General features: G+C 41.9%; 1 protein-coding gene across 1 annotated transcript; it reads right to left on the bottom strand.

Annotated features, from left to right (window-relative positions):
* Positions 1 to 883: 883 nt before the first annotated feature.
* mfsd1 (major facilitator superfamily domain containing 1) lies at positions 884 to 13,292 on the bottom strand. Its single transcript, XM_083637072.1, has 16 exons — positions 13,112 to 13,292; positions 12,842 to 12,894; positions 12,326 to 12,438; positions 12,157 to 12,199; positions 11,989 to 12,056; positions 10,254 to 10,362; positions 9,858 to 9,966; positions 8,779 to 8,877; positions 8,414 to 8,525; positions 7,476 to 7,532; positions 6,685 to 6,841; positions 5,369 to 5,466; positions 5,156 to 5,268; positions 4,354 to 4,401; positions 4,033 to 4,099; positions 884 to 2,641 (listed from the first exon to the last, which is right to left on the bottom strand). Exons 1-16 carry the CDS (start codon positions 13,284 to 13,286, stop codon positions 2,638 to 2,640), a joined length of 1,425 nt encoding a protein of 474 aa, XP_083493198.1. The 5' UTR covers positions 13,287 to 13,292; the 3' UTR covers positions 884 to 2,637.
* Between the last annotated feature and the right edge of the window lie 468 nt (positions 13,293 to 13,760).

The following is a 13,760-nucleotide window of genomic DNA, read 5'->3' as shown; positions in this document are numbered from 1 at the left end:
ACAGCCTACTATTTAAAAAAAAGGCAGAATATCATCTAGTGTGGGCCAAAAATAACTTCTGTGGAAAATTAAAATTTAGCAAAAGATAATAATAACCAGAACAAGAGTCAGTCATGTGAACGTTACCTTTAAGGCAAATAAGTGCTACAAATATGTAGTCAAAGAAGAAGACACTTTGGAAGCACCTTCTTTCTTTTTAGTGCATGTGTAAAGACAGAGCCACAGTGTTTGCAGACAGCTGGATCAAGTGCATCACTTCAGAACACTCCTGTGGGCGAGTGATGACAGATGGGTAGAGCAATGGTCCGGCAGCTATGAGAGGAGAGGAGGGATTGAGAGAGGGGGAAAGACCACACAGCCAGTGTCTACTACTGTATTACACAGAAAATAGTTACTTGTGTTGAATTACTGTATATGGCACAGGAAGAGCAATACTCCTGCCTGCCCAGGATCTTTTCAAAAAGAAATGAAACTGTATTGCCAGTGCCTCAATTAGAGGCTGAGTGCATTAATAAATGGATTTCTATCTGGATCCTGTGTAATCAGTTCAGTAGCGCTGTGTGTATGTGTACCTGTGCTCCCAGCCTGGACAGGTAACGGTTGCGTAGGCCAAAAGCAGACATGGGTTTCAGTCTAGCAAGATCACCCTCTGACAGGTCGCTGGACCGCCTCTTAATCCTGCAATGATAATGTCGTCATCTTTACCATCACAACTGCCAACACTATTATGAGTAGAATCAAAGTCAATATCAGCAGCGCAATTGATGAACTATGTTGTGCAAGACTGAGCAAATGGGAAATCACCAAAATTGTTTACAACAAAAACTATGAGAGCAGAAACAATAAGCTGTAAAACCGCTGAGAATTCAGGTTACATCAAAATCATTTTTTTAATTCAATTGTTCCATGAACAATCCAGTATCAATTCAAATTGTTCAAACAAAAAGACCTAGGTAAATGTAAAAAAAGAAATGCTTTTACATTATCATTTCAATGAGGATAAGATCTTCTAAATTATTTGTTATTATATTATTTTCCCAATAACACCATTTCGGAACATGATAGTTAACACTAGGAAGTTGACCAGGACCAATCTCAATCTAAACGTAGACTGCACCGCAGTCACAATACCATAGTCGTGCAAATGAACAATGGGTTAAGAAAGTGGCATCATTCCGTTAGTACCAGTGACATTGTAGTCATTTGAATGTCACTGTCACAACATGCATCTTAACATCTTCTAGTCCTTTCCAGTCCTTTCATGTCTTGCTGAAGACTTAATTTTCCAAACGGAGGTAGTGCAGATTTTGCATTTACAGCTCTGTGACCCCAATAGCAATAGAGGGAGATGAAGCTCTCTCCACATTGCTCGAGCGGCACAGTAAAGCGGAATACATGAATATTTTGATGTAAGCATTCAGATGAGAGAGGCCACCGCAAGTTCAGCAACCAACCACTGAGGCAGTCCTTTCAACTAATTAATTACATGAGCGTGATTAATGAACTGAACACAACCTCATTTGATGGAGCGGATTCCTAAAAATCCCCCAGATATCTTTAGGCAACGTTAGGATATTATACAATATTCTTGCACAAGTTACCAGTCTGGTCATCTTTAAAAGGTCACATTAATTAACTATACACTTTTAAAAAGTTGAGGGTCATTACACAGGCAATCTGGGAATTACACGGGTAATCGCAATCAAAAGTGTGGCCCTCTCCTCTTTGTATCTTTTTTTTTTTTTTAACCGTTATAGTAATGTATGGTTTGATGATGTGACAGAAAATTAATTTTTATGAACCTCCAAAACCAGCGGAGAGCAGAGAAAAGAATTGAGCAATAAAGATTTCCAACAAAAAAGAGCTATGCTCTTTCTGAGATCCTCCACCATAAAAGGTCAATGATGCATATGATTAAAATTGAATATGAACTCACTCTGCAAAAGCACAGTGGGGCATTTTGGTTGGCAATTATTGTAAATGCTGACAATATGTACACAAATTGATTGCTGTGATATCTGCTATAAGGCAAGTAACAGTCTCCTGCTGAAAACAATTTACATAAAAATGCCATATAAAAATACATTTAAAAACATACACAAATGACTCATAAACAAACAAAATTAAAATTGAAGTACTGTAACACAGGGGTCCTCCTATATTGTGGGTGGCATTATCATGTGATAAATCCAAAACTATGTGCTATATCAGGGGTCTAAGTCGCTTTCCACAGGAAGGGTCTCATCATCTGTCGACCAATTCAGACCTTCAAGATGTTTTCAAAGCACTTCTCTTCTGGCCTTCAATAGAGTAAACACACACAGGAGTCAGTGAGGTGGAGAGTCAGTGAAGAGTCAGTATGTGAAGTCAGCGAGCGTCTGCGCTGCCCAAGCTGGGATTTGTCAGTGTGTTGATAGGGAGACGATGAGCTATTAATACACATTACTGTATGCAATAGCCTGGGCCAGACAGTCAGAGTTCTGGTGGGAAGAGCCACAGATGACAGCACTGGGCGGAGTCACTAGTGCAGTCCCGCCCCATGGGAGTTGATTGACAGCTCTGGGGAGGACAGTGCAGCCAGCTGGCTCCCAAGCCCAGGCCCATGTCTGTGTTCCTTCCTCCTCCTCATCATCATCATCATCTGGAAAACATCACAGACCAGCATGTTATTCTGTATATTCTCAGCCATCATATGATAACATGTAGCCTCCAGTCCTGCTCCCTCATGACCACGACGGACAGAGTATTCAAGTTCACATGTTAAGACCAGGACAGCTAACCAAAGGGAGTAAGCTGAAGGACGGCCTGCCGCCTGTTAACTGATGGCCACTTCAGGCTCCCTTCCCACTCTAAAGTTCCACCATTGTTTGCTACTGTGCTATATTTCCTCTTTGTCTGTCTTGTTCATCCTACTGTAGATTATATTGTCTATTCAAATCATTATGACAACACATCATCAGCTCAATTTCCAAACTCTACAAAACTATATATATATAGTAAGATCATCATTTGACCCTTTGTTTAGATCCAAATCGATAGTGATCGCCTCATGGCAGCTTTTTACGACAAGGCCTAACTTTCATTGCGGGCAAAAGCAAGATGCATGGACACGATCCCATTATTAGAAAGAGACTTACAAAGGTCTGCACACAAATAAAATGCACCCTTGCAAATGTATCGTTGTGTTTTCAGAATGACCAGTAGGATAGAAGAAAAAAGAAAAAAGGATCGACTGCTAAACACGAGATGCGGTCCAAATTAAACATTTATCAGGAACCTTTGGAAACAAATGATAGTAAAAAGGTGTACACTCTGTGGCCCATGGGTGTAATCATTTAGAATATTGTTCACACTGCATCATTTCAAATTCAGAAGCCAGAAGATAGGAGTATAGGGTGCTATGCAAAGCCTGAGACTCAATCTAGTCCTTTGTTATGGAAACTGTCAACATGGACCCGTCAAATGAGGGCCGCTCAGCAAAAGTGGGGTAAACTCAATCATACACTTTTTTATATATTTTCTTATTCAGTCAGGAAGTTAAATCTCTGCACAGCTTGTCAGGGTTGATATATTTCAATGTAAAAGATGGCCATTGACCGTTTGGTCTTTTTGGTTGACTTCACAGTGCAACGCTGCAGTATTGAGCAGTGTATGGCCAGGGGCCAGAGGCTGAAGAGCAGAAGAGCTGGGTTAAACATCAACGTGCCAGTCATGTGGTTGATGGGACAAAAGAACAATTCATGGTACCACTTTCACCATAATCATCATATTTAAAATCATGCTGTCATATGATTTATTGTATATAGCAGGTTCAGCTCAGGTCATACCCAGGGTCTTTTAGTATAATGGGCTCTTAAAGGTGTAAAGCTGTGTTACGGATACACGTGTTGTGTTCCCATCCAAAATATGTTTGTGCCACTTTTTTGTCTTCTTTTATTTGGAGTGGGTTCATCATGATCTTTCTGAGTCTAGTTGTTGGGTATGTGGGTGGAAAAGGAGCGGTGGAGGGTGAAAGATCTAGGCTATACTCACTCAGAGTCTGAAGTGGCTTCTCTCTGGAGTCTGGCTCTGGCTGCGGCTGACAGGTTCAAATCTCCACCTGGAGCCAGAGGAGGAGATGAGAGATTAAGACCAGAGTGGTGAGAGCGATGGCTGTGCGTGCTAAAGACTGACAAACGGTGTGCAGAGACGTGACAAGAAAAGGAAGATGAGTTGTGCAGGGGAGGAAATGTAAGACAGAGGAAGAGGCAGAGAAGTGGAGCAGTGGGCGGCATCACGGCTTGGGGGAAAACAAAAGGCATAACCTGACTCTTATTGTGCGAGGATGTGATGGCTACAGCCTTTTGCTCTTACCTCGGAGATAATCCACAAAGTACAGCATCACCACTGCCATCAGCGCAACTGTAAGAAAGCAAGGGGGGGGGGGGGGGGGGGTTGAGAGAATTAGTGTGATTCAGAAGGGTCTGAGAAGAGGTTGAGAGGTGATGCTTGTCTTGAACACGGCGCAGTGCTCTTGGTGGGATGCAATAAGAAACAACAAGCCAAGTTAGAGCGAGTTCAAACACGTGCCTGTAAAATGATTAGAAAAAGAGCTGGCATCACCTCATAAGTAGTTACTACCTTCACTTCAAAATAAGAGGAAGGACGCTGTGAACTTGATAAGCGCGGACAAGCAGAAACCACAACATCCCCTGCATGATCTGCTGCCAGCACACGAGGCAGCTGTACTGCCAGAGTATTAAGAAACCAAAACAAACCGACTGAAAAACTCCATGCATACCGCAGTTATAGGATAATTAATCAAGCATTTTAAAAGAGCTTGTCAATTCTTTCTATGAAGCAGGTGATGAGATGTTTGGATGTGTATTCTTGCCTCTTCTTTGATAAACTGTGCAGGAAGTAACCATTTAAATGTAGCCTCTTCTGTCATAAATTGTGTATGAAGTAAAGTAACTTTCAATTTATATGTACTTATCTACGGGTTTTTTGTATCACCTTGAATTGCTCTCTACAGGCTACTTTGTCATGCTTTTAAAATACGCTAATCTAAGCTCCATTTATTCCTAGTAATCTTGTATGTAAACATATTTTTTTATTCGCCCTTTTTATTATTATACTAGTACAAAAGTCAAAGTCAAACAAACAGATTACTGACTGCAGACGCAGGCGCTGAAAAAGACTTCCAAAAAGAGGTATCCTCTCGTGTCGAGGATGGATCCTGCCGCCATGGCGATGAGAGCGAGTCCCAGGTTCTGGATCGACTGCATGCTGAGAGACGAAGGCAGGAGACCATCATCACCATCATCATCGTCATCATCATCAACCAAAAACAAAGAGGCCGATAGTAAACACTCTGTATGGTACATACAAGCCATAGGCCGTCCCCAGCTGATGTCCAGGCACCACAAAGGCCACCATGGGCCACAGAGCGCAGGCCAGTAAGGAGTAGGACACACCCAACAGGGACTGAAAAACAAGCACACACACAGTCAAAGGAAAATACAAGCTGTGTTTTAATTCCCTTATATGCAAACATCTAATATCCTCAAGTGACTAATTAAGCAACAAGTGTTGTGCATTAGAACACCCATTAGCTTGTTTTAAAATCCCTGTAAACAACAGCCTCACGGGGCTTATTGCTTTTAAAAAACGGTTACTACATATTAGCCTACCTGCTACGCTTTCATAAAATAAACACACAGCAACAAAAAAGGCAATATTGCTAACAAATAATCATTCTTCCGCCAGGCAATGTAGTCCTCCAGCCGCGATATTTAGCAGAATGGTTGCCGAGCAACATACAGACGCACCAATACATGGACGCTGTTTGGTGCAGTAATACTGTGATGCGGTCACAACCAGGTGTGTGTTTATAGATTTTACAACGGCTCCAACAGCCAATCATAATCAAGGACCGGAACTATCCGTTTTATAAAGGCTGCTTTATGGTTGTAAGACAAGTGTCTGTCGACAGTGTCTTAAGACATAAATGATGTAAAAAAAGACATGTCGTCTCTGTGTCTTGCACCTGTGGAAATGTGTAAGGTCGCAGATGCCTTCATTGATTTGTCTGACTTTTTCATTGGTTGACTGTGGACCAAGCCGTCTATCGTTGCCATGGAGAAGGAAACGGCTGTCTCACTTCGGGCGAGCGGGATAAAAGTAGTAATATAATATAAATTAGAAGTAAAAGACGCACAAAAACAATGGACTGGGGTAAACTGCTGCAGCTCTTGCAGCGGGCGGACGCAAAACAGCGAAAAAGAGAGGTCTTCGTGAGCCGTTAAGCTTATTATGTCCGTTCATTTTTACTAGAAATGTCAACTTAATTAGCTACCGAAGCTCAAGTGTGTGTTTTTGTGTTTGAGACAGCTTGTGCAGACGCCTCCCGTCGTTTGAGCGGGCGCATAGACCGCTTTCTTCTCTTTGTCGTCTCCCCCGGATTAAAATTTAATTACATTTTAAATTTCCTGTTCCTCTGACAAATCAAACGTATCATATCCAGCAGTCATTTTTCACAAAACCACAAACCAACACAAACCGGCCCGAACCATCAAACTGGTTACAATGGAAACAGCAGCTCCATCATTTCACATTACACAGACGTCTCCAGATAGATGCCTCTGACACTTTTCTTGACTCGTCTTAAGCATAAAACAGTCTTAAGGTGGAGGCGGGCGTTACCATGGCGATCCAGGGGTTCCAGAAGGTGAAGGCCAGCATCATGTGAGCGGCGAGCGTGGCGACCACAGCACATATCACCCAGATCACATTCTTCCCGATCCTATCAACCATGAAGCCCAGTATAGGAGACGCAGGGGCTGAGATGATGTACACGATACTGAGGAGAGAGGGAGAGGTGAAGGAACGGAGAGAGGAAAATAAGCAGACGTTAGAGGGAGTAATGACAGAGGACAGCAAGGGACAGCAGAACAGAGGGGGGGGGGGGATTAATTTATTGAGCATTAATATATTTGCAAGGAAAAATTCCACCGACAGATACTCTTACACTGTTATATATAGTGTATATTTATATAGTACATAACATCAAATTGTGATGTTCAATGAACTCCAAGAGTTATTCTCGGAGTAAGTGCTGTAATTTACCTTTTTGTTGCAGCCACTTTTCTCTCAACCTGCTTTGTCTACTTCTAGCTGTGGGTGGAAAAATGGCTATCTCTCTGTCTCTTCCTCCCTGTATGATTGTTGGTGCAAAATGCTGAGTGTAGAAGCAAGTGTTTGCTCTTTGACACAGGGATTTTGCACCAAAGCCGGATGTTTTAGATAACAGAATATTTTCCTGCTATCAAAATGCATTGTAGCCGCGCTGGAAAGATTGTGTGGCCAGTCATCCGTGTAAGGTGTCAATATGGAAAATACACCATCACACAAAAATGGACCCAGAAACGCAAGTCGGTGTGTTTTTTTTAAGTGTTTGAAGGGTGGATTTTTCCGTGACACCTGATCTGTGTTACCTGTTGATAGCTCTGGCTTGAGCTGGGGAGAAGCCGAATTTTTCAATGAAGAAAACCCTGAAATTAAAACAAGACAAGATGAGAAAGAAAGCCACAGAGGGGCTTTACAGTACAGACAGACTGCAGAGTGCTGCATAGCCTTCAGGCCGCCAGGGTTGGAGATATTGAGTTGGCTCCTGCAGCAGGCGGCTCAGTGTTGCATGCATTGCCCCCCCCCCCCACCATTTGCATGAGATCTGTTTGCTCAGTAAGTATTGACCCTCTGTGGAAAAGCCCTGTCAGTTGCCAAGTGATTTGAGAGTGCCTTTCAGTGAAGGAAATGTGCGTTATGATAGAGCCCATCAAGGCTCAATTGGTTTCTTTCTCTGCCTCTTTCCCGTATCAGAGTGCCTCTCCCTCCCTCTGTGCGTCTGTGAACAGCATTGTAACATTGTAACATTGCGCTGTTGAATCTGGCATCAGACACACGCATTGTACTGATTTGATGAGGGTCTTTCTCTTATCCCTCCCACACACTTTGAGGATTATACTACCATCTCATCTGGGGAGAGAATTATTATTCTTTATTCATATGAGGAGGAGTGACAATTCAGATATCTTCAGCAGGCGCCTAGCCAAATAATGTGCTCCATTATTGAAGAGAATGAAAGAAAAAAAATACTTAGAACAAAAACCATTACATTGTGTGAATCCAAAAACCAACAGCCAAGAAGATCTGATCTGACTGCCTAAGGAAAAGGGGTGCACCTCCCTATACAAAACTAATACCATGCACTGTTTGCTTGCCAATAAACTATTGTTGCTGGAGCTGTCAGGGGAAACGCTGTCTTGACTTAAAGAGACAAGTTGCATCTAGGCTCTCCGTTATTAGAGGAATACAGGGACATGGCAGGAGCTCTGGGAGAGAGAAGGTTTTTAGGGCGACGGCAATGACTCACTGTCCCAGTCCTATAAAGGGGAAGATGGCCACGTAGTAGCCCACACAGATGATGAAGATGAGCCACAAGGGGAAGGGGAAGTCCTTCACATCTGTCAGCTTGATCACTTCACCTAACACACACACACACACACACACACACACACACACACACACACACACACACACACACACACACACACACACACACACACACACACACACACACAGTAAAGTGTTGAAACTTGTGAACTGAGAGGTTACAACAACAAACACACAACGTGGCCTTATGATCTGTTGAGTCAACATTGACAATGTACTTATTGATGGGTATGGGTCAAAGAGGAAAAAACAGAAGATAAACAACATGGTGTTGGAATACGTCACCTGTTCTGCCCTGGTCTGTGTGGAGGATCTTCTCTGCTCTTTTGTCGAGGAATCCCAAGACCAAGGCACAGATTAGAGACAACAAACAGGTTACTGAAGCTAAGGGAATAACGAGAAGGAAGAGGAAATGAAAGACAGAAAGAAATGTGGACTCAACAAAAACACAAAGCAACAAATACTCAGCTTCCTGTCCTATTTGGGTGATAAGATTATCAAGGAGTTCAAACAAAGGCACATATTTCAGATTAACCTTTAACAGTGGGAATTGGGACATTATATACCATTACCAATAAACACACAACTGGAAGGTGTGCCATGCCAAAGTGAAAACAAAAAACGAGAGAGGGAGAGAGAGAGAGAAAAGGAGAAACCGACAAGAACTGACACTGCTTCTTCTTGTGTGATTCATCAACGACAGCTAGCAGCACTTTTAGTTCTCTTTCTCACTTCTCTCCGTCTCTCTGCTGGCTGCGTTATCTGAGATCATTAGTTACAGAGAAACGATCTAGTATCTCTGGCAGAGACAGAGAGATCCAGCCCTTGTAAGCTGAGTCTTAATGTTTAAGATTTGTGCACCTCAGTTATTCTCCTTCAATGACACATACCACAAGCGAGGAAGAAAGCCTATACTATAGAGAGGCAAAGTGAACGTCACTTCCCGCTTCAGCACTGTACCAGAGATTTTCTTCCGCAATTTATTTTCCCATAGACATTTCGTAAAATGCTTATACAAATTGTTTTACTTCGTCAAACCAAACGGTTCAGCTATATTTAGAATCGGGAGAGACCATAGAACATTTCACTCGGACCCAAAAAAAAAAAAAATATATATATATATATATATCTTTTTTTTTAAGCCCGCATTTTTTTACGTTTTGGTCTGAGTGAAACGTTATGCGATCTCTCCTGTTTCTAAATATATCTGAACCGTTTGGTTTGAACAAGTAAAACTATTTCTATAAGCATTTTACGAAATGTCTATGGGAAAATAAATGGTGGATGAAAATCTCTGGTACAGCACTGAAGCAGGAAGTGGCGTTCCAACGTTGGCTCTCTATTAGTTCACACGCACACTTTACCTATCATGAGTGACACGCCTAGTGTGGTGTACCCTGGAGCCTGAGCGCCAACGAGGTCGCCCACTTTGCTGTAGACCCAGCCCATGATGTTCATGTTGACTGTGCTGCCCTTGAGATGAGGGGAAAAGACACCACACAGCATACATTGGAAAATCAGAGCTTGCTCTCAAGGGCCTCACCGCTGTATAAAGGCCAAATAAATAAATACGGTAAATAAAATAGATGCAAATAAATAAATTATATCAATGACATGTTATTTTGTATAATAGACACAGTGTTAATGATTATGATAAAGAAAGGTTTTACATTTTCTTTTAAAAAGTAGACACAACGACATGTTCCGTTTGATATGTGCTTACCAGTCGGGCCATGCTAAACTGTATGATATGTGCTTACCAGTCGGGCCATGCTAAGCTGTAGGCCAAACACCAGGTTGAGCTCCTTTCCTCTGAACCAGTTGACTGCATAGGTATTTTGGGCCACAGCCAGAGACTCGCCTCCAATTCTACCCAGGAAAAGAACATACAGTACAGTATGTTAGGGAGGGGAGTGTTTAAGGCATGTGGTCATTTTAGAGTAGACCAATCTGGAGCCAAAGAATGTCATGGCAGTTTATGGTGGAATGTATGTACCGCTGGCCACTCCAGGACATGTCCTGACACCATGTGGGATCCAGTCTTTTAACACAAATTTTCTTCAAGAACTTTCTAATGAAAGACACGTGACATGAAATGATACATATTTGAGAAGCTAAAATGAAATATCATATCAAAGAGTGTGTGGCAGATTTGGCTAGAGGGTGTCCAGAATTGGCCACCAGTATGTAAACAGTCATTTACTCACTAGTGTACCCTTTGTAGGGCTGTCCCCGCGAGTCGACGTAATCGATGACGTCAAGTCAACTACGTAATTACGTCGATGCATGCTACGTGCCTTGACGCGTCAAAATCGTCACAAAAGAAAAATAGTGTGGCTAATGTTAGCGGCTAACTGTTACTTGTCGTTACTTTACATGGCAGTAAAATGCCACTGAATGACCAAATTGATTTAACTTTTAACCATTTCGATTTCCACCTTCCATACGGACCCCCAGCATTCGTTAGTTGTTAACGTCGTGACTATATTTATAACGTTATAACGTACTCCGGTTTGCGGTTTATAATTGAGGGCTGAATACAGCCCATCACCGTCAGGTTGAAAGTAATTTCTGCACCGCAGCGAACATAACATACACCACTTAACGGTGTTATTCGGCCGTTTAACGTTAACGTACATATTTCCGTTTGCTTTCACGGCTAACATGTAGACAATTGATTAAACTAACGTTACAGAGTACAGACCATTGTTAGTATGTTGCTGCTCACGTTAATTTACTGCGTGCATCATTTAACAGTGCTATTCGGCTGTTTACATTCTTCTGTTTGCGTTCACGACCATGTAAGATGAGATCAAAACTAACGTTACAGACCATTGTTACAGTCTGTGACTGTTAGTCTGTAAATCGTGTGTATTATTTATTTCCTTACCCCCACACTGATGCAAACATACATTTGGCTGAGTTAGCTGCACATTACTCCAGTGATTAAATAAATCCATGTCCTGTAAAAAATACTGATCCTCCTCAGTTTAGGGAAAGGGTTCATACATACAGTGATGAATCATGATGATCAATTTTGCACACCATTGTACTGTAAGATGATGATTTTATGTTGGACTGCTGCTAAACTCAGTTGACATTGCACAAGGTTTTTGGTATTCCTCCTGAAAGTGACTTGAATTTTATTTATTCTACTATTTTATTTTTGAATTGCACTATATTCATTTTATTTGAGGACAAGCTCTTGCTTTAATTTTATTTAGATTTTATGTTGGACTGTTAAAGAGAATGAGATGGTTAAATAAAATACTGAAATTGAGAAGTTTTTGGTTATTTATTTGTTTTGGGTAAATTTATTGTTATATAATAAAAAAAATAATAATAATAAATAATCGTTAGATTAATCGACTAATCGAAAAAATAATCGTTAGATTAATCGATAAGAAAATAATCGTTTGGGACAGCCCTAACCCTTTGTAATGTGATATTATGGTGGGAAACTTCATAGGTTTTAAACAAAATGGCAGGTCTCACCCAAACACAAACCGCCCAACTTCCATCAACCAGTAACGATTTACCAACGCTCCAGTAGCAAATATGACCTGTGCAAAGGGTGGGAGAAGTATGAGAAAATAAAAGGTTTCAAATAGCCATTTCTACAACATCTCACATTGAATCTGCATCTAACCAAAACAAACCTACCTGTCCAACACAGACAAAGACAGCAAAGATGATAGTTCCCAGCCTACAAAAAAGTAATAATAAAAAATAGATGGCATTGAACAAAAGGAAAACATTGAACAAAAGGGCCAGAAAAACAAGTTGAATATGCCTAAATGCAGACTAAACTGTGACCCAGTGGTCCTCTTACCTGATACCAAAGACCCGGTCGAGTAGGAACCCCCCCAAGAAGCAGAGGATCACATTAGGCCAGGAGTACCAAGCATACAGCTGCATGAAGCTAGCCGTGTTCAACTTCATGTCCTGGGACAGTGAGGGAGGAACAAGTCAATTGGATTGAATCAATCATCATCCCAAAAGTTTCAGCCATGTAAACCATGTCACCATTATAGTCTAGGGCGGTGTGAAATGGAGAGGGTATAATTTGTGGACTAACAGGAACTAAAGTTGATGTTTGGTTTATTGTGGCAAAAACAATTAGAATTAGTTTCATTTCATAGTCGACTGGACTATTTGGATCATAGGCTTCACTTTCTCCACTGTTGTGCGTCCCACTTACAGGCAAAAAACTTATTCTGTATGGGGTTCCTGGAGAAACTACCAAATGGTGTGTCTATATGGGGTGCTTACCCGGCAACCGGTGTAGTGATTTGATGTAGCTTACAACTTTGCCTTTACAGAGTCAAGTTTAATAAAGCTGAATTACCTGGGTGACTTGAGTCTGTAGTGCAGCGGGGTTATCATAACAGAAGTAACTTCCTGGAACAAAGTCACGTCAACTTAATTAATCTGTATGTTAATAATGTTATAGCCAAATGTATTTCATCACATAAGTAAAGAGGGTATATGTTCGTTATAAGCTGACTACTATCTCAACATATAACGTTACACATTTCATTGTCACCCAACTTCAGTGCAGTGTTCAAATCTCAGCACTTAAGGTACTTAGGGAAGTTTTAAGCCCGTGACTGCTCACCGAATCCCAGAAAGCACATGAAAAACAGGACAATGAGGCGGTGCAGAAGGTGGCTCGGGTCGCAGATGGGCCGCAGCGGTGTGCCGGGTCCTCTGGCACTCTGTCGCCCCGAGGAAGACGCATCATCGTCCTCCTCATCTCCCAACAGACTCTGCCGTTCCTCCACATCCGCCATATTCGTTTGTTTGGGAGGGAGTCAGCTGTGAGCTATGGGGGGAAAAGTCGAAGGCAGCGAAGAAGGCGTAGACGACCGATCATATGACCCCCCCCCCCCCCCCCCCCCCGGTCATATGACCCGGCCAGTGTTGTGGCACGCCACGTGACGTTACTTAGCTAGCGTAGCAAACCACTAGCACTTAGCTATGCTCAGCTGAAAGCAGCTCGCTGGTTTGGCTCGTTAAAAACAGTATTAACCCATTACTCGTACTCAACGCTACCCCGTTAACCCCATTAGAGCAGTGATTCGTTCGTTGCACTGCCACTGACGTTTTAATTTACGTTATCGTAAATTATCGTAAATCGTAAATCGTATTATGGCTTTCACTCACCCGGATACATCTACATTCGCGTTTGCATCCTATCTTGCATTCAAGATGATAGTGAAGACAGGAGGATGCTTCAGTGGATGGTATAAAAGATAAAAGCTAAA

The sequence above is a fragment of the Poromitra crassiceps genome (genome assembly GCF_964638095.1).
Source record: "Poromitra crassiceps genome assembly, chromosome: 5".
In the NCBI taxonomy this organism is placed as follows: domain Eukaryota; kingdom Metazoa; phylum Chordata; class Actinopteri; order Beryciformes; family Melamphaidae; genus Poromitra; species Poromitra crassiceps.
The sequence above is the reverse complement of the archived record's forward strand: the minus strand, read 5'-3'. Positions and strand labels throughout refer to the sequence as shown.